Source organism: Gracilinanus agilis, chromosome 1 (assembly GCF_016433145.1).
Source record: "Gracilinanus agilis isolate LMUSP501 chromosome 1, AgileGrace, whole genome shotgun sequence".
NCBI lineage: Eukaryota > Metazoa > Chordata > Mammalia > Didelphimorphia > Didelphidae > Gracilinanus > Gracilinanus agilis.
The window spans coordinates 530440055-530462264 of record NC_058130.1 but is presented as its reverse complement, the minus strand read 5'-3'; the positions used below and the strand labels follow the sequence as shown (position 1 = coordinate 530462264).

The window sequence follows — 22210 nt, the reverse complement described above, 5'->3', positions numbered from 1 at the left end:
GTAAGTTTCATAGTGAAAACCAGAAATTATCCAATCAAAAGCAAGTCATTTTTCTTTTCTCTTCCAAGAGGGTGTCCATGTTGTGCACCCTACAATTTTAGTACTGAAAGGTCATACTTATTTCTGCCATTGAATGGAAGGGAATAAGTCAGAGAAACTGGAAAGGGCTTCTAATTCACAAAGAGAATAGAGAAAAACAAATAGTTATGATTATTTAGTCCAGGATTAAAGGTATGGAGCTAAGTCCTTGATTTTACAGATAAGGCAGAAGAAGATGAAAAGACTTACTCAAGGTCATACAACAAGAAAGCATCAAAGGAAGGATTTGAGTTCAGATCCTTTGATTCAAGTTAGTATTATATATGTTCAATTATTTAATGAGTTCCTTTTTTTTTCTTCTAACATAGTAAGTAAAAGTCTTTTTCTCCCCCTTCTCCAGCTCTCTTCCTACTCCCTCTACTAACATTTCCTCCTCTCTCTCTTCTCTCCCCTTTTTCCTCTACTTCCTCCCTCCTTCCTGTCTCTCCTTCTTTTCCTTCTTCTCCTCTCTTCCTCACCCCTCTATATGACCAAGGCACTATATTCACCTGACAAAAGTTTCAAGTAGTGTCTCATTGTGTTTAGGTGGTTTAAAATTATTACAATCCACAAGAGCATTGGTATGGAATCACTTAGCATGGTTTTTTAAGTCCTGTCAAAGCACCATCACCGAAGTCTTAAAGACAAAATATTTTTGTTTTTTAGAATGAGGGAAGAAGGGAAGAAAAACATACAAGTGAATTCAAAAATCCTTACAATGAAGTCTTAGAAATAGTTATTTGTCTATTTAACCACCCAAACAACGAAAATGAATTTCACTTTGCCATCTGCTGGCCTCTTAGGAGATAAAACAGATTAGCAGAGGCAAAAAATGTATGAGAGTAATTCTTCCCTTCAAAATTAAGAAAAATTTGCCCTCATCAGTCATCAAATTTAATTTTTTATTCTTGGAGTCCTCCAAAGTATCTGGAAAAAGCTGTAGAACTATTAACAAATACATTTATCTTTTCATGCATGTTTGTGCTAATGTAGCAAATTTGGGTTCCAGCTGATCTAAAAACTCAAGCCCTTCTTCTTCTTCATGGCGCTCACTGCAACACCCTACAGAACCAGCCGCAGAGCCTCTTCCTTCATAATTATATGTAAGGACATAGTCTTGAGCATGGGTATTGTCTTCATTCTGATTACAAAGATGCAACTTCTGAAAAGTAAGAAAACACATTTTATTATTTTAAAAGAGGCACCTAAATTGATAAACTTAAAAATTATTTTTATTTACCTTTGATTGCTTAATTTTTAACCAGAGTGTGTCCTCTAATGGATTCCTATACACAAAAAATGTACATGGTTGGCCTGTATCATAAGCATACTATAACATCAACATTTAGCAGATCACACTGATAGAAGGCTGTGCACAAATGTGTTCTACATAATCATGTTTTCATCAGAAAATTACAACTAAAAGCAATATTTGCTCATGAAATGGAGGTAGGACCAAGATTCAGATTTTTGAATATTTAGTACAGTTGATAAGCAATTTAAGAAGATGTTTCTATACCTCAACCATGTTCCCCCAAACAAGAGCAACAATGGAAAATATTTTTCCATAGAGTTTAAATGAAATCAACGAATCACATGAGAAATGCCAAATGAAATTCAAGGACAGAGATTTCACAAAGAAGTCAATGCTTGTACTGCAAATAATAAGCCTCCAAGTATAGTATATTGAACCAAAAAACAAAAACAAAAACAAAAACAAAAAACCAACCCACAGATAAATGATGTTATTATCCTTTCTTTTAAATTTGAGCTTAGAGTTACCTCATGACATGAAAACTAGTCACGAGAAAAGAGACCTAGACTTGGATTTACTAATAGTATTCAATAGATTGATAAATCATATGTCCTTATCTCGAATAGAGATCCAAAAGATTAAGGCATCTGAAATACATGAGGCTCAAAATATTTGAAAATTTAGAGAAAAAAGAAAGAGGATAGACTATCTGTTCTTTATTTCCTCTCACAGCCCTGTACTGTGTAATGAACTTGTTGAGAGAAGGAATACAGATAGTAAGAAGTACAGACTTAAGGAGTTTGTGAAATTTAAGTATATGTTTATCTTAATTTTGCTATAGTAAGTGATTTTTTTTCTGATGAAACACTGAAATGAAATGAAAGAATTTTAATGGATGTCATTAGACACTGCTAATGGTACTGAAGAATTACATACTAAGTGAAATTTAACGGATAAAATAAAGTCTATTTCTGACTAAACATAATCAAATTAGTATCTACTGGAAAATATGGAATATTTATCCCCAAAATATAAATTTAGGTTAGCTTGTTGTTACAAACTGTCTTCAGTACATGTGTGTTTATATGTACATATAAACACACATTATAATATATATTATATATATACATATATAGCTATACATATATATACTTTCCCTCCAAAATAATTCTAATGCAAATGCAAATATCATGGTTTGAAGACTACCCAGAAAACTTACTTCACCAAGACGTGGTTGAGTAAAATTGTGCCACTCAGAGTATGTATATCTGCAGGCATCAACTTCAACTTGTCCTCCAGCCCTGCCTGAATCCAGGGTGTGATGTCCTCCTCTGAATGATTCCAGAGTGTGATGACCTCCTCCTCTACAGGATTCTAAGGTCTGGTGTCCTCCTTTCATCATTTCAAAGCATTCCTGGCCCCCATTTTTAATTCCTGATCCCAATGTGCCGCAAAACCCTTGACCATTACCATTCAGCATCTGTGTTGTAAATCCATTTGTGGAACACTGAAAGAAAACATAATCATTTATGTTATGTGAGCAACAGAGGAAAAACATGAAAATATTTATTTGCAATAATATTGAGGCAATTCAACTTTGATATTTGTACATTACTATGTAATATGGAATGAAATTCACTGTAAGGGAGGTCTGCCCTTAGCACCTTTGCAATAAACATTAATCATATATCACATAAGGAACTAAGGATACCGTAATAAAAATGTGCTGTCAAGAGATTACAATCTGCTGTAGGGAGTAGGGGGAATGTGTATTACACAGCATGTATGCAGATAAGAAGAAAACAAGCTAGAAAGTGACAGAACCAGAGGAACAATCCAATCAAAGTATTTTATGAAAATTTGGCAGGGAAGAGAATTCTAATCTAGGAGGATCAGGAAGCGTTACAAAGAGGAGGAGAACCTAAACTGAGAAAGAAAAAGCAGACAAACAAACTAAGCTTCCAAGGGTCAGTTGTTTTTTTAAAGTATCCCAAGTGCTTTCCACATAGAGGTAAGGATGGCTGATAGAGACTGGATAAATGATTGCAATGTTAGTAGGGTTTCCCAGATAAGAAAACTATGTATTGGGTCATTTCAGTCCCTTAAGTTAAATCTCTCCTCTACTAGCTCATTCCCTACTATATCCCAACTATAAATGCCCTTTGTGGAACAAAAATTTCAGGAAGAAGAAAACTCAAAGACCTTGAACATAAACAAATGAATCAACAGGAAAAAGAGTAACAGCAGAAGAAAACATGGTCTCCAGATCTAGTAAATGAGTTCAGATATCTCTGAATAAAAATTGCAAAATAAAGGGAAATGATCCAACACTTCATGAGGCAGACAAACTTGTGGAATTTGGGAAGAATATGAAACTAATATGTTATTCCTAGGTTTCCCAGAGGATTACAACAGTATATAAAACCTTAACCCAATAATGAAAGAAATAATGAACGAGAACTACTAAATATAAAAAAATGAAATTCCAATAGAAATAATCAGAAAAAAATCTCAAGGCTGCAGAAATCAACACAAACAGTGGTTAAATTTAACAATCTGATTCAGAGACAAGTTCCACAAGGCATCAAGGGAAAGACCTTCAAATACAAAGGAAAAGATTAACACTGCATTCTGGAAATTCTGCATTCACTGGAAAAAGAGGAAGGGAATGCAATAATGTGTTCCAAAAAGTAATGTAGTTCAGAATAAGCCCAGGGCAATCTATCCTGCAAATCTGAGCTTAACCATACAAGACAAAAAATGGACCTTCAAAAGAAAGCATTTGAAATATTTCAAAATGAAAATTTAAAAATTTAAAAAATGAAAAAATATTTGAAGAGATTATTTGCTACTCAAAAACACACAAAGGAAAGAAATGTAAGAGTAAATAAATGTAGCAGGCAAGGACAGCAACAGCAACTGAGTGACAACAGCAAGACAAGTAAGAGACTTTTTTGCAAATATACACAAGGAGATAAGAATGAAAGTGGAAATCTGTGCATAGGAGAGGGGTTAAAACCATGAAGAATTAGAAAGGGAGTGTTATCAATAAAACCTTTAGATTCCCAGACTACAGGTGAATGCTTCTTTTGTGGGACTACATTACAATATGGAAGGGTACAGAAAAGGAAGGGAGGAGAGGTGGAAGATAAAAAAGAATGAGTATTGTATACATGTCAATCATGGGCTAGCAACAAGGGGAAGGTGAACTCTGTGATTTCAGAAAGAGAAGAGCCTAGAAGGGAGTGAGTGAAGAGGAGGAGGGCAAGATTAAAAAGGTATAAGAAGGCCTTACTTAGGAAATGGGAGGAAGTTTCACTGATGAATGCTCTTTTGAGTGAAAAGAGATGGTTGGTGAAAGAAGAGGAAGACTTGACCCTGACAAGGTGTGGGGGATTTGGTGCTTGAAACATCAATTTGTTTTGGAAGAAGGGAGATGGAAACCTTAGGGGCTGGCACTAGGAGAAAGGGACACAGGAAGATTTCCAGGGAAAAGTAGAAACAAGAGAGGACGTAGTTCAGTGTTGGATTGCACAATCAGGGATGTAGTGGAGGAGGGACCCTCCCATGAGGGAGCCTCCTCTCAGAAAGCTATAATAATTGGCATTGTTCTGAAAGTGAGGCACAACAGAAAAGAAGAATTCATGGGAAAAACCCTCCAACATAGTGGAGAAAGCATCTAGAGGGAAGCTTAGTGTGTATTTTTCCCTCTTCAAAAAAAAAAAAAACCTCATTTATAATATGAGATCTCTTAAAGGGAGAATAGAAGGGATAGACAGGATACTATGGTGATATAAGAAACAGAAAATTGAAATTGAAATTTATTTTTTAAATGAGCTATCAGTGTCATTGCTTTCATTTTTTCCCTATAATTATAAATCTCACCATCAAACTCCTCCCTGGATCTCCCAAGTTGATATAGTGTGGTCAGATTTGAAAGTAATGATAAAAAATAGTGATGTGCTGGTAAATGTTAAATAACCACCTCACCAGAAAAAAAAAGGACAGCAAGATAATACTTTTTACATTTACTTTGCATTATTAACATTTTCTCCGTTGCTTTCTTAGGTTTAGACAATTAAAAAACAATAAAGCCATGATTTGTAACATTTGTCAATTTAAGAGTTATAAGTTCATTGAAAATTTAACAATTTACAACTCACAGTGAAAATTTAGCAATTAGGAATCTGGTTCAAACTGTCTCCAGCAACGTAATCATATACCCTTTATCTATGACATTATCAAATGAAATGGAAACTTTCTATTTTCTCCACCAGAGAGCTGATATATATGATAGTTATGTAATCCAAACTCTATGCATATGACTAATTTTTCTATATTTCCCTTCTTGATCACTTACCCAAAATTGAGTATAGTATATACAATTGGACATGTGTTACCCCGTCACTTTAAATTCAGCACATGTAAAACTATGGAGAAATTGCTCTAAGTATTTTAAAAAGTATTAAGACCTGGAAATTGAGGGGATGCTCAACAATTGAAGAATGGCTAAACAAATTGCAGCACATGATTGTGAGGGGCATACTACCAGTGTGCCTTAAGAAGTGATGAGCAGGCTAATTTTTTAAAAAAACTTGAAAACTATATGGGATAATGAACAGTGAAAATGAGCAGAGCCAAAATAACAACATACACAGCCACAGAATTAATGCTGAAAGAATAAATTTTGAATACTAACTACAGAAAGTGAACTGAAAGGTAAAAACATGAAAAAAAAAAAGACTTAATTCATATAGATGTGTTGGTCTCCAAGATACTCAATACTTTCATGTAGGGAAGGGTTGGGATACTGGTGGATAAGATTTATTATGTAGATACAAAGAAAAGTAAGCTAAACATATGTCAACTGGAATCTAGAAAACCCCAAACTTATAGCCACATAGGATCTGAAAACCCCGCTAAGCTCAGTTAGTTTAACAGCTGATGACCTCAAAAGTCTCATGTGACAAGGTCAACTTTGAGGTCTTCAATTTTCAAGTTTTATATCTCCTTCTCCTAGTGGCCATTTCACCTGGATGTCATAACGAATGTCAAATTCATTTCTCAATCTGAACATCACCTTTTTCAACTAAGTCTAGCTCTTAATCCAAATTTCACTAATTTTCTAGATACTACAATTTTTCCAATCGTTCTTTTGTTATTTTTCAGTTGTGTCCAACTCTTTGTGACCCCATTTGGGGTTTTCTAGGCAAAGATAATAGAGTAGTTTGCCATTTCCTTCTCCAGCTCATTTTACAGCTGAGGAAACTGAGGCCAAATGGGTTAAGTCACACAAGATCACACAGTCAGCAATTTCTGAGGCTGGATTTGAACTCAGATTTGAACAGGTCTTTTTGACTCCTGGCCCAGGGAAGTTTATCCATTGTGCCATTTAGCTACCCATTTTTCCAGTTACCATGCTCAAAACTTGTGGGTAATCTTTGAGTTTTTCTTCTATATTCTAGAAGTCTAATCAATTGGCCAGTCCCTTTGGTCCTCTCTATAGCAGCTCATATTCTTTCCTTTTCCTTCCACTCATACTAATTTAGATCCTAATCTCTTGTATTGAGAATCTTCCCTCTAGTCTCACCCCATTCCAAATTATCCACTTAAGCAAAACTTAATTTTATCAATACATAAATCAGTGCACTGCTGAAAAAAACTTTCATGACTTCTTATCAATAGGTTAAGAAACAATCTGCATGGCCTGGCGTTTTAGCCTATATTACAATTAAATGCAAATATAAGGTCTTCTCCAATTCCAACATTCTCCCCCTAAGGGCTGGCCCACATGTATAGATCCATTCTTTGCTCACCAAAACTTTTCAGAATAGAGAACTTCTTTCAAAGTTCAGCTGGGATACCAGCTCCTCTCTGAAGTCTTCCTTCAACTCTTGAGTAAAAGATTTTTTCTTCCTCAAATTTCCCAGAGAACTGTCAGGAGCTCTCATTTTTTTTTACACAGTAGTTTATAATAGTATTTGTGAGAAATGCATTGAACCATTCTAAGGCATTTCATTTCATTTCCTTAATTATCATTATTTTTTATTATTTCATACTCTACTTTAAAGTGTTTCTCTAACTACTAGTTAATATTGATTTATATTTCATCAGTGTGCATTTTCCCTCCATGCCTTAAGATAGTATCCATGAATTACTATGGCTAAAAACATCTGGACAATAACTTTCTGATAATAAGTGCCTTGCAACTTAGACTCAATCCTACATGATACATATTCTAGTCCAGTGATGGCGAGCCTTTTAGAGACAAAGTGCCCCCCCCCCCAAAGACCATGTGTCCTACCTCCTGATTCCCAGGCCCTCCCACTCAGGGGAGAGAGAAAGCACTCCCACTGGCTGCTAGGCAGAATCACAGGTGAAGTGAGGAATGTCCTCAATGAGTGTAGAGAGAGGGAGGGGAGTGGCCTGAGTGCTCTGCTCCCCTCTAGCTCTGCCACCTGTGAGCCACCCACTTGACCCGCTGTGTGCTCCCATTGGCTGCTGGGCAGAGGGTCACCAGATAGGAATAAAATGTCATCAGGCACGGTGGAGAGGGGGAGGGGAGGAGCTTCACATGAGTCCCTCTGCCTTTCTAGTAATGAACTGTGTGTGTGGGTGTGTGCATGCCCACAGAGAGCACTCTGCATGCCATCTTTGGCACCTGTGCCATAGGTTTGTCATCACCACTCTAGTCACTTGTAACAGATACTTTTTAGTTTGGTAGTCCCTATGCATGCTTGGAGTCTGCAAGTATAGTCCTTCCAAAACTTGGTATCACTTCTGTGCCACAATGAGTCATTAGATGAGGACCTTAGGGGAGGAGTTAGTGTTAAGTAGGAAAAATAGCTATTTTAATAGGGTTTTTTTTTTAAGTTTAATTGATTGGGAAAGCATGGCATGCTTTCTCAGGTAGACATGCCTAGAGGGGATCTAGGTTGTTATAACAAACATATAGAGAAACTAAGGTATTATCGTTTTAGATGTTGGCTGCATATATCAGTTAAAGACAAACATAGGAGAGAGAAAAACAAAACAGCATTTTTCATTCTGGCTAAGCCTACTGTATTAAATTAACAATAAACAACATACTGCAAGTTATTTCTTTTCTTTCTTCCAGTGACTCCAACATAGGTAAAAAAAAAACAAAACCTTTGAGTCCTTTCTTTCCTTTAAGCCTCATATGGACATCAATCACCAAGATATGATAGTTCTTCATCTGAAACTTCTCATATCTGCCTATAATGTCTTATGTTGTCCTACTAACACCAGAAAGGGAAAGTAATTGACTGAAGATCAGTGAAAGGGCAGAAACACTCAACTCTAGTTTTGTTTCGGTGTTCTTCACTAGAAAAATGATCAGTATAATGAATTGGGCCTTTAAGAAGGACAGGGTCTTCAACAGAAGATTAGTCATGAAATGGAATACAGAAAGGAATTCAGTTTGACTTAGCATATATGAAAAAGGATAGTATAAGGTTAGAAAAATAAGCTGGAGGGGGCAACAAGGTGAGTCAGTGGATTGAGAGCCAGGCCTAGAGATGGGAGATCCTGAGTTCAAATCTGCCAAGTCCTTACTGTTTTTCTGCCTTGGAATCAATACATAGTATTGATTTTAAGATGTAAAGTAAGAAATTTTTAAAAAGAAAGAAAGAAAAATAGGCTAGAGTTTGAATGAAATAAGGATCTGGAATTCCAAAGGCAGAAGTTTATATTTTTTTATGTAGAAAGTGAGCCTTGAGGGGTCCTTTTTAAAAAACAGAGGATCAGATTAGTATTCAAATACTAATATTCATTAATTATAGATTAAGTTATACTTCTTTTGCAAAGCTTTCCTAGACTCTTCTAGGACAGGCACATCATATTCCATTATGCTTCATTTTATTTAATTTTTCCAACAGCATGTATTCATATCATGTCTCTTTGTCACATTTTGGTCATTCTAGCAATATTTCTAACTTTTTATTTGGTAAAGTACTCTGTGACTTTTGATGTTACTATTGTAATTGTTTTGGAGTACCATAAACCCTGCTTGTATAAAATAGCAAATTTAGTTAATAAATGTTGTGTTTGTTCTGACTGTTCCACCCACCAGCCATTCCCCATCTCTTTTACACTCTTCAGGCTTCCTTGAGATATAGCAATCCTGGAATTAGGCCAACTAATAACCCTATAATGGCCCCTAAATGTTCAAATGAAAGGGTCAATTGATGCAGCAAACTTCATTATGGTCTTATTTTAAGAAATTGCCACAGTCACCATAACCTTCAGCAACCTAATCAGTCAGTATCCGTCAACATGGAGGCTATACCTTCCTCCAGCAAAAAGATTATGACTTGCTAAGGTTCAAATGATGGTTCTTAAACATTTTTAAATTAATTTTAAAAATTGTATTTTTAACCAACAAAACATTAAGTATGAAACTACTTTTTTAGATATAATGCTATTGCACATTTAATAGACTATAGCATAATGTAAACATAATCTTTATATGCACTGGGAAACCAAAAAATTTCATATAATCCACTTTATTGTGGTGGTCTGGAATCTAACTCACAATGTCTCCATTTATGTCTGTACACAATTCTACTTATTTTATTGAACTCTGTTTACTCATTCTCTTTATAGTATTTGCTCATATGTTTATTATCTCAAAGGGCATTTTCCAGTTTCATATGATACCAGCTGTGTCTGCAAGTTTTAAAGTATTTGAAGAGAGAAACTAGTTCAAGCTTCTTTTGTACCACCCAAAGCATGGTATAGTTTCCTGATCACATGCAGTAGGCATTCAATAAATATGTATTAAATTATATAACTATTTATCAAGTAAAAATAAGAGGTGCTTTGAAACCTACAAGGAAATAAAACTAGATACTCATATGTACCCCATCTCCTATCAAGTGTTGTTAGGGAATCTGGGAGGGATTCTGCTATGTTCAAAGAGAAGAAGGATGAGGAGGACTTAAAAGACACTTGCAAGATAAAAACGGACTATAAAAAGTTCAATTTTCCTTCCAAATCATTTTTGCCTGTATAATGAACAAACAGATTAAGTATTTTATTTTTAAATAGAAAGGTACTATTTGCTCAATGATCACACAAAACATGTTCAGTTTTTTTGTCCAAAACACAGTTATTGACAAGGAAAATACAATCTTAAGTAGAAGGTCTATAATCTCAAGCACAGAAAGTTTCCTTCATAATTATTTAATATCCTAATCTGTGGATCTATTTTATATTCCTATATGTTTGGCTCCCCTCGCTATATGGTAAACTCCTTGATAGTCAAGACTGTCTTCAACCTTTCCTTTGAATCTCTAGGGCCTAGTACATAAAATATACTCAATAAATGCTTACTAATTGATTGCAGAAGAAAACTAAATTAGTTATGGATTTTAACCACTACAGTTGCCAAAATTTAATGTAGTCACCAACAAATGCCTTCTGAATATTCTTGTGTTTTCTGAAAAGGTATCTGATGACATTAAAAAAATTAACAGATATCAAAACTGTTTTATAGGAAGAAACAAAGCCTCACACATACAAAATGTCTATCCATTCCTGATTGAAGATTTGTTCCTAAAAGCACATTACTTACCACTCTATCATCTCCAGGAGCTTCTGTGTTTGATATAATTAAATTTTGCTGTGCCATATCATCAGGAAAAGGTTTTTTTGCTTTTGAAGGACTCCAAATTCCACAGACTAAGGTGAATAAGACACCTAGGTGAGAAACAGAACCACTTGAGTTTAATATGTAAAACAAAAAATGCAAGGTATATAGAAAGATTATTTCTCAATTGATTATTTTAAAACCTTAGATCATTCTTCAACTTTCTACTTATAGATTAACTGAATACAGTTGAAAAATATCATCAGATGTACCTGAAGTGGCTTTTTTGGCCACTCCAAACTGACCATATGAATGTCATCTTAGGTTTCACATTCAGTAGTAGTCAAATGTTTAGATAAATTTGACCATTTTCTCTAGGTGGCACAGTGGTGTTAACCCTAGAGTCAGAAAGACCTGAGTTCCCATCTGACTATAGCCAATCTGTGTGACTTTGGACAGGTCATTTAACCTTACTTGTCTCAGTTCCTCATCTGTAAAATGGAGACACACTGGAGAAAAAAAATGACAAGCCACTCTAAGATCTCTGCCAAGAAAACACCATAGACAAGTCCACAGGATCTCAAAAAGTTGGACACAACTAAACAGCAACAACAATTATTCTCTAATAGAAGTAGAATCTGCTCACTCATTATTCTGCTACTCCCTTCAGAAAAAGGTTATAAACTTTGAATAGAATATAAAATTTACATACTTCATAATACATATTTAGAGAAGAGGTTTTTTTCCCCCCAAAATAGTCTACTAAACACAAAAAGTATAAATTGTTCCTATGAATACAAGGCAAAGAAAGATCGCTCTGTCCTGAATAAATATTCTTGGTGAGTATTGTGATTTAAAACTCTGCATCATTTCTCAACTGTTAAAAATTTAAATTCTATATAAATCTTTAAATGGCTGCAAAGTGCAATAAAATTATGTGTTTTTGTTAATACATGGCGTCCCTAAGGTCTTCATACAGTTTTAAGCTTTAATAACATAATTATGCAGTAAGACTTTGGAAACATCTTATATAAGTAAGATATACCCACATATTTATAGAAACACATAATTGCCTCTTCATATGACCCTACCCTGTGGTGTAGAAGTTAAGGAAGGTTCTCAAAGATTTGCATAATAGAGCTTAAACTCTGAAAGATTCCGCTGTGCCAGAGTCTTCAAGAAGAGACCTGACAATATTTTGAATCTTCACTACGAAGACCAGCCTAGCTAAGTAAGGAGTAGCTTATCCCCAAGTGTGTTGACCACATAGCAATTAGCAAAACAAAGAAAAACACAAGTTATATTTATGCATTATGTATTCCCATACACAATGAAGATAAAGTCAGAACCTTTTTGAGGACTGATGATTTTCACATTGGTTGCTGAACATACATATATATATATATATATATATATATATAACATATTTATATAAAAGCACAACAGTGGAATGAGAGGGAGCCTTGCCTTGCAATTAGAAGCTTTGGACTGGATCCTCAGCTCTGTCTCCTGCTACCAACCTGACCTTTTGCAAGTTACCATTTCCATAATGTTCAGATTTATCATTGACAAAATGATGGTGACAACAGTTATATTATCTCCCTCACAGGGCTGCTGTAAGGAAGACAATTTGTAAAATGTAAAATTCTATATTCACAGTATGTCATTGTGGCAAGATCTCAGGGTTGGAAGGAACCTCAGAGTCCATCTAGTCCAACTAGCACCATTATTATAGTCAGCTAAACAAATGGACTTACAAAATAGCAGTGCTATTCCCAATAGTATTGCAAGGATGGCCCATGGACCCAGTCTGGTGTCTGGATATGCCGATCTAGCAGAAGCACAATGATCTGGATGATCACAATTACAGAGATAAATGTTCAATCTCTTTGTTGACGTCTGGCCATGACTATCACTCACAGTGATTGGCACGATATATTTTCCATATTGAGCATTGTTCTGATAAGAAAGGCGTGCAGCTGTATCTGAAAGAAAATAAAAAGCCAAAAAATGATCAAATCTTAAGTTATATTCACTGTTGCTCTATGGTTTTCATTATAATTTTCTACAGTGGTTATACTTCTTTTGAGCTATGTGCCATCATTCAGCAACTTTTATTCAGTGCCTAACCTTTATAAGTCATTTTCTTAGGCAATGAGGTAAACAGATATGAATAAGGCACAAACTGGCTGCTGGGAGCTTATACTCTAAGAAAATAAATGAAACAAAATGAAACAAAATAAATGAAACAAAACAAAATAAATGGAACAAAATAGATGAAACAAAAAAAATGAAACAAAATAAAAGAATATGAAAAATTCAAGACACTTCTGGTCAGTAGTAGATCACAAAAAATTCCATGGACGAAATAGTAATTAAGCTGAGTTATTAAAGATTGATAGTTTTTCAATAGGCTAGATGGGGAAAGGGAGGGAGTTAGAGAAAATTATTCTAGGCATAGAAGATCTGACAAACATTGAATGAAGGTAGAAAAGGGTTAGCAAAGATTATACAAAGGGATTGTCTAGGATAAGTCTAAAAAGGGAGAATGGAGATAGATTAGGAGAATGTCTACAATGCTGCCCCTAAGGAGTTTAGGCATTTTTTTGGCAACCATTGAAGGGTTCTAAGCAGAATGACACAACAAAAATTATTTTAGTTAAATTTTCACTACTGCTTAAATTATAAATATAACTATCTTTACCTATACCCTGACTACAAATAAGTACAAATGAAATCATCTTATTTGTACTGACCAACACATCTTTCTATAGAATATCTCTGTGAAAACCTTCTAAGCACAAAATACCAATATTTCACCAACATTTGTCACCTAGAATAACAATTAGTAGTTTTCAACATATATTTAAAAGAATTAACCATAATATTGGGTATCTTTTATTCTTTGAATATTTGTCACTAAAATTACATAAATTGCTAATCACATTCTACCACTAAATGCTTTCCCACCACCTTACATACTGTGGCAAACATTGAGAAAACAATACCAGAAAAAATTAAGATTTCATTCTCACATAAAGGATACATACACATTACGCCCATGTGTATTTGTGTCTTGATATACAGACATAGTTGATATTAGCTGAGCTAGTTGTAGTCACAATTCTGATTTTGTGCCATTAGAGAAACATAGCATCAAACTTTTGTTATCTTCAATCTTTATCAAGACTTTCACCCCAAGTTATTCAATCATTCACATAACCCAAACATTCAATTTTCCACAAGCTAGCTTTGTGATATTTTGTGTAATTCAAAAACAAATCATAAGAAATGTATTTCAAATATAGTTCTTAGTTCTGTACTACTATTAATGATTTTGAAGATAGGTTGATACAGAATGACTAGTAACTGACATTAAACAAGAGAAATAAAGTAGTTTACTACCTTGGAAAGTGATTAACAACTAATACTTGCCACTACTAGGTTAAGTTCTAAAAAACTTGGAGGCTCAAACAAAAACTTTATAAGATTTTAGTTGTGGCTAATATTTTATTTTTTTATTTTATTTTTTAAATTAAAATGTTTTTATTTTGACTACTTTCCTATAGTTACATGTTTTATGTTCTTTTCCTCTCCCCCAAACTCCCCCAACCGCCATAGCCGACGCACAATTCCACTGGGTTTTACATGTATCATTGATCAAGACCTAATTCCATATTATTGATAGTTGGGCTAGTTATCATTTACCGTCTATGTCCCCAATAATATCCTTATTAGCCCATGTGTTCAAGCAATTGTTTTTTCTCTGTGTTTCTACTCTCACAGTTCTTCCTCTGTATGTGGCTAGTTTCCTTCTCATAAGGCTGATATTTTAAAATAAATCAAAGAATTTTTGCATTAGCATGGGTTTAGAAAGTTATCTAGTACAACTCATAGCTGAATAGGAATATCCTCCCCAAATCCCTGACAAGTACTAGTTGAGTCTTCAAATCACTAGTGTTCATAAACTCTCCAAGGCTGATATCACATTCTGCTTTAAGACAATTCAAATTTTTAAAATTTCCCTGACATTTAATAAAAATGGGCCATAGAAACTTCTAGCCATTGCTCCTAAATTTGTCCTCTAATCTGGAGATTAGAAACAAGTCTAATTTCTCTTTCATATAATAGTACTTCAAATATCAAAAGCAGAAATCATCTCTCCCCCTACAACCTATCCTCTTCCTACCTTTTCCTTTTCCTTTTAAGACTACCACCATTATCTCAGTCACCCAGTCAGTAGTTACTTTGGTGTTACCCTTGATTCCCCACTTACATTCATCCGTAATCCATTATCAAATCTCATCATTTTTACCTTCATAACATCTCTCCTATACATCCCATTATTTTCACTCACACAGCTACAACTTTAGTACAGATGGTCATTAAGGTAATAGCTTTCTAGTTGGTTCCCAACCCCAAGTTTTTCCCTATCCCAACCCATCTTCTATTCAGAAGCCCAAATGATTTATCTAAAATGCAGGTCTGAACAAGTCACCATTCCCTCCCACACATACACACTCAATAAACCTCAGTGGCTCCAAATTATTTCTAGGATCAAATATAAAATCATGTTTAGCTTTAAAAGCTTTTCATAACTAAGTGCTTTCCTATGTTTCCATTCTTCTTACATTTTATACCTCTCCATCTACTCTTAGATCCAGCTACTTTGGTCCACTTGCTATTCTTCACAAATGATATGCCTTGTTCAGTTTCTTTGTCTTTATATTGCTGTTGTCTGGCTCCTAACAGCCTTCTGCCTGTTAACTTTCCTGAATTCCCTAAAGACTCAATTTTAATCCCATTTTCTGTAGGAAGTTCTTCCTAGTCATACTCCTCCCAAAACCAGTGCTTACTTTCCCTGAGAACAGAGTTTGTATTGTACTAATCTTTGTACCTCAGGTTCTTAGCATATATCAAGCATCTAGTAGATAAGAAATTAAAGAATAGAACAAGTACCATTAAACCTGGTAACTGTCCACATTTTCTGGATATCAGGAGAACTGGGTCCTAATCGGAAATCAAATGGAGGCCCATTTGTGGGTTCATCAGAATCAACAGCAACAATTGTCGTATATTCCATCTTTGGTTTGCAAAGTATTATTTTATCTTGATGGATGATTGGAGCATTATCATTCACATCTTCAAGGATAATTCCAAGTGTGCCAGTACATGTTTTACCATCTAGGAAAATGAAAAATTTCAATGTATCTTATACTCTTTTATCCATTTCTTGATAGTAATCAATTAGATTCAATTTTAAATCCTAATCATTTAGAATCTTAAATCCTTTACTACATCTGAATGTTTGCATCCCTCCCCCATCCTACTCTCAATATTTGGGACTCTATAATCAGAATAATAAGACATTGTGAAGAGAAACTAATGCAGTAAAAATATTAATTATATAAACTTAAAATATATCATTTGAGTTGATCACTATCCTAACCTCTGGCATAGTTATTTCTGATTAATGTAGTGAAACAATGCAAACATAATAGGGAAAATCAGGGAAAATACCAAAATAGAATGCCTCTATAATTCAAATTTCTTATTTGAACCTATCTATCCATGTTCCCCCCCTCCCAAAAACGTTTTTGTCAGGTCTACTAAAGACAAGACTAAAGTTTCTTATTTTGAACATTCTCTTCTGTTTTCTTCATTTCTACAAGCAGTGTAAATAGGCACTTAAATGACCAACACGCTGTCCTATATTGGGAGTATGTCCAGGAAAAACAAGCAATTTTGAGGAAGGATAATCTATAGCTGACTATCACCCTGAATAAGTTAAACTTCAATTAGGAGAATGGTAACCTAAAAAGATATGCAAAAGTAGTTAATAAACTATTATGAATACTATGCTGTTGAAAAAAAATAAAATCAACTCCACTGATATTTGATGTTAAACTACTTCAACACTTTCAAGATCCTCGCTTTTATTCAAATGATTCCATCCTCCATATAAATACCAATTCCCTTTCATCATATGCCAAGGTAGATTTTCACATGCTACAGTATCCAAAAGCACAAATCACTGAATGCCCAAATCTCTAGGCCTAAGTTTCATCATCTATAAAATGTAGGAGTTTGATTATGACCAACAAAGGATTTCTAAAAGTCTACCTTAAATTAATGATAACATATGCACTCCCTCAACACTTGCTAAATGTAGGCAGAGAAAGTAGCCTCAAAACACACTAGGTAGTTCCTTAGGAGTAACAGTGAAATTGCATATATATAAATATATATACACACACACACACACACACACATACAAATATATACATATTTAATATTACTGTATAATACATTATACATTGTTGATATGCACATATATAACTACATCTTATATATGCTATAGATACTATTATACCTGGTATATTCTATTATACATACTTATATGTATAATATATATGTATACATGAAATACAATACATATTTTCAATATATATTACATATTTCTCTGAGCTAATCCAAAAAATGAACAACCTACACACAGGTCATCATGAGTTTATCGTATTTTATCTCATGAATCTTAGATGGAATATTTAATAAATATAAAAGTCAATATATAAATTAGAAATAATTAGAAAAAGATTTCTAAATTATCAATAAAAAAGGCCAATACAGAGTAGACATTAAGTTTCAATAGCAATAGAAAAGGATGTAAACCTCGACTGGACATTAGTAATAAAAAGCAGTACAATAATAAATACACTTTGGTTAACTGAGTTCTGGCATCACTTTATGGTGATTTCTTTTCAATATTACAAATGTCTATTTACCTTTGTCTATTGCAAGCACTGTAATGCTGTAAACACCATTTTTAACAACTTCTGCCTCTCTGTCCAGTTTTCTGGAAGTTATTATTGACCCTGAAGTTTCATCAATAGTGACCCACCCTTTGGGATCATTTAATTTCTTATACCTGTTAATAAGAAATCAAAAAAAATTTTATGAAACTTACAAATGTGAATCATTCCAAAATATAACACTGACATTAAATGACTTTCTTATTATGATTCTGCAAATACATTGAAAGCATGATCCCATTACTGCTGAAGCTGTAAGGAGAAAGCATGATGAACACAGGCCTAGAAAGTACCCCAGCCTATCAGCAAGGGCAAGGACAGGAAATAAAAGGGACCATCATAAAAGACGAACGCTGTGGGGAGACAGGCTCCAGCCAACTAAGTGATTGGTTCTTTTAAACTCCTGTATGTGTCATCTCATGCAAAGCTAACTTCAAAGCTTGATTCTCTCTGTCCTTACAATTAATTGGTTTCATACCCACAACCCACCCATCTGAGACTTGGGTTCTCTGAACCAAGTTTGACCTTTGCTTTACACTTATTTGGCTCTCCATTTATTTATTTTTTAAATTAATTTACTTATTTTTAAATATTTTTCCATGGTTACATGATTTATGCTCTCTCCCTTCTCTCTTTCCTTCCCACTCTCAGAGTAGAGGCAATTCCACTGGGTTATACATGTATTATCACTCAATATCTATTTCCATATTATTCATTTTTGTAACAGAGTAATCTTTTAAAACCCAAACCCCAAGTCATATAAACAAGTGATAAATCATATGTTTTTCTTCTGCATTTCTACTCCCACAGTTCTTTCTCTAGATATGGATAGCATTCTTTCTCATAAATCCCTTGGGATTGTCCTGAATCATTGCATTGCTATTAGTAGCAAAGTTAATTACATTTGATCATTCCACAATGTTTCAGTTTCTGTGTACAGTGTTCTCCTGGTTCTGCTCATTTCACTCTGTATCGGTTCATGGAAGTCTTTCCAGTTCATATAGAAATCAAGCATTTCATCATTCCTTACAACATAATAGTATTCCATCATCATGAGATACCACAATTTGTTCAGCCATTCCTAATCGAGGGACACCCCCTCATTTTCCAATTTTTTGCCACTATGAAGAGCATGGCTATGAATATTTTTGTACAACTCTTTTTTATTATCTCTTTGGGGTACAAACCTAGTATTGCTAGATCAAAGGGCATGCATTCCTTTAAAGTCATTTGGGCATAATTCCAAATTGCCTCCCAGAATGGTTAGATCAATTCACAACTCCACTAGCAATGCATTAGTGTCCCAATTTTTTGGCTTTCCATTTAGAAACCACTTTTCTCTTCTAGAGAAGTGCTGTCCTCTTGCCTATTTGTTTTTGGTTTTGTTTTTTTAATAATTCCTGGTACACACAGCCAGTCCTCCCCATGTTAGACTACCACAATTTTATCTAACTCAGTACTTGAAGCCTACAATGTCAAAGCCAGTTCCCCTATCAAGAAGGCTCCAGAGCTGTGAAGAAATTTGGCCCAAACATTAGAAAAATCACTAATTTGTCAGGTGCACTTTCTATTGCTTCAGAAAGAGAGAAGCAAAAGTTTAGTTCAGGCAGAGTGGGAGTCAGTGAACCTTAGACCTATACAGCACCTGGAACAGCTTCACACTTCTTCCATGGAGCAGTGAATCCCCTTAAGCTTCTAGGCAGTGAAAGATGCTCATGGGCTACTAGCACTGAGGAATCCTTTGAGAATGAGCCAAGGTAACTTTTGTGGGTATCCTGACAAAGCAGAGCAGGTTTTCTGCTAAGTTACTCCCTACCAGACTAAACTACCACCCTTTCCACACCCTGGACAATGTAGACAAATTACTTTAGAAGTTCAAAGGTGCATCCCTTACCATCTTAGAGTTAAAACTATCAACTAAAAGGTTTACTGACTTCAGCAAGACAACTTGCATTGAGGTCCTAAGTGAGGAAAGAACTTCTATTCATGCAAAGATATTCATGACCTACCTGGACTGCTACTGCTATTACTACTACTACTACTGCTATTACTACTACTACTACTGCTATTACTACTACTACTACTACTACTACTACTACTACTACTACTACTACTACTACTACTACTACTACTACTACTACTACTACTACTACTACTTCTTCTTCTACTACTACTAAGTACAACATAAAATTTTTAGAGCACTTACTTTGTGCCAGGCACTCTCCTAAGCAGTTTACAAAATTATTTTCTCATTAGATCCTCACAACCTCTCTGTGTACTATCATTATTGTCATTCTGCTGATGAGGAAACTGAGCCTGAAAAGAAATTAAATAACTTGCTCAGGATCACATTTGAATTTGAAGCAGGATTTGAATTCACATCTTCCTTACTCCAAGTCTAGCACTCTAACTCTACTGCACCATAACAATCCAGGGCAATTTCAATGCCAGGTCAATTGGGCAGATTCACCTTTACCCTGACTTATAATGCTGAACTGTGAAATGTGAAGGTAGATGTGTTATCATGAAAAGCCAAACTGGACATCTAAGTGATCAGTCACTCTAACTAAAGCTTTATACAAATTATTGCTCCTATACCTTAACAAAGCAATAAAATTCATCTGCCAGAAGGAAATGAAGGAAGCTTATAATCAGATTTAGTTACCCAACTTTCAGATGGACAAGAATAGACCTATTCCACCAGGATGACCATTTTTCAGTGTCAGAGGGGTCCTATACCTCACTTGCTTGGCTTTCCACTTAGAAACCACCTTTCTGCCCAGTGCTGCTTAGATACAACCTGACTAGTGAGGCTTTATTGTTAAAGTTTTATATTTTCCACAATGGCTCAGAATAAGGCCACATGAAAAATTCAGAATATTATGCCTGGTTGTGACTGAAATTGTGACACAACTAGGTAACTACAGTGGTGACATAATGTGAGCTCAAATATCAAATCATGAGGTATGTGCCTACCCTAAGGAACTGGGATAGATATAAGGACAGAGCAAGCAATATTGCTAAAATCTCTATAACCTTCCCTCATTCCTAGGTGGTGACAACATTAAATTTCATCACAGACGACTTTAGACCTAGACATAGGATCTTATTTTGATTTGTTCCAAGATGCCTCATTTCCTTCTCTAGACTCCAATCACAGCCAAAGCCACCTGCCTGTTCCTGAAGAATATTTTGTTTTTGCTATGTATTCTTCCCTTTTCACATTACATTAGTTTCTCTCATATTTCTTGATAATTTGCCCTCCTGAATGACATGGAAAGAATTCACTCCTTCATGAAACTTTCCTTTTTCTATCTGTCATAAGTAGAACATGAACTAAATCCTAGAAAATATCTCAAGGAACATCCTTACTCCCAGAATGGCTCCTCCACCTAATGCCCACCCTGAATTTTTGTTGTAATACCATTCATTCATCCACTGAGAACATGGACTTCTATAAGAACTATGATTTCCACCATTATTGTCCACCCCCATCCACCCTATGTTCTGCAGCTCCTAGAGAAGCTGGAAGCCAAACGACTAACTTGCAACAAGAAAAGTGGCATAGGAATGAGAAGTTGACAATACCATGCCCCTTGGAGCCCCAAATTTGCCTATATTCTCATAATCTCTACCCTGACATATCTTCCCAGAAATTGGTTCATCAACCAGATTCTAATTCCACTCTCCTATTGAGTGATTATTCTCATTCCATCCCTCCTGTCCCTTTGGTCTAGAGAAATTTTTCTAGCAAAATCACCTCAATAGTGAACTGAAATATTCTCCAAGAGTAGAAACCTTTTAATCTCCTTTTGGCCCTGAGTGTGTCCCTAGTGTCTAGAATTAAGTATATTAGGGGTGCTTCATAAATATTTTGAAATTTACATTGAATTCACATCCTTGGCTGCTATAGATAATAGGATAAAGGTTGGAAAAATACATTGTTTAGATGATTATTGCCTCACATAGGCAGTGGGACAACCTTCAGGACTTTGTGGACTGGCAATGATACAAAGCTAAAGAAAGGACATGGAACCTGGAAAAATGCACAAGCCACAGACAGCCCTAGAGAGTTCCTCCTTCCCCAAGGCTATTCCAAACCACAGCAAGTTTAGAGAGGTCTCCTGACTGGTAGAATGGTGTCTGAAGTCATAGTATTCTTTCAGAAGGACAAATCAAGAGAAAACAAAGCTGACCCTGGCCTGTGGCAGTGCTTCTTATCAGCAAAGGGTAAGGGTGGAGAAATGCAAACAGCTGACAAAGGAAGGTGACTGTCAGACAAATGGTCAGTTCTTCTGACATGGTTTGTATGTTGCTTCCTGATCCAGTACTAACCTCCTAACCTCAAGCTCCATTCCTAAAACCGGTTTTTCAGCTCATTACAGCACCTGGAATCTCAGTGCTCTGATGAAACCCTAATAAGGACACGGTCTCACTTTTAATTTTCTACTTTCT

The 22210-nt window shown here is 35.1% G+C and overlaps 1 protein-coding gene across 1 annotated transcript in view; it reads right to left on the bottom strand.

Annotated features, from left to right (window-relative positions):
- Positions 1 to 1161: 1161 nt before the first annotated feature.
- LOC123231737 (desmocollin-2-like) overlaps positions 1162 to 22210 on the bottom strand; it is a 37443-nt gene continuing 16394 nt past the window's right edge. Inside the window, exons 10-16 of the mRNA XM_044658038.1 lie at positions 17729 to 17871; positions 15903 to 16127; positions 12701 to 12928; positions 10929 to 11053; positions 2553 to 2840; positions 1319 to 1364; positions 1162 to 1240 (exon numbers count right to left, since the gene is read on the bottom strand). Of these exons, the coding sequence (XP_044513973.1) occupies positions 1329 to 1364; positions 2553 to 2840; positions 10929 to 11053; positions 12701 to 12928; positions 15903 to 16127; positions 17729 to 17871 (1045 nt within the window). The 3' untranslated portion in view covers positions 1162 to 1240; positions 1319 to 1328. The remainder of the gene's footprint in view (positions 1241 to 1318; positions 1365 to 2552; positions 2841 to 10928; positions 11054 to 12700; positions 12929 to 15902; positions 16128 to 17728; positions 17872 to 22210) is intronic.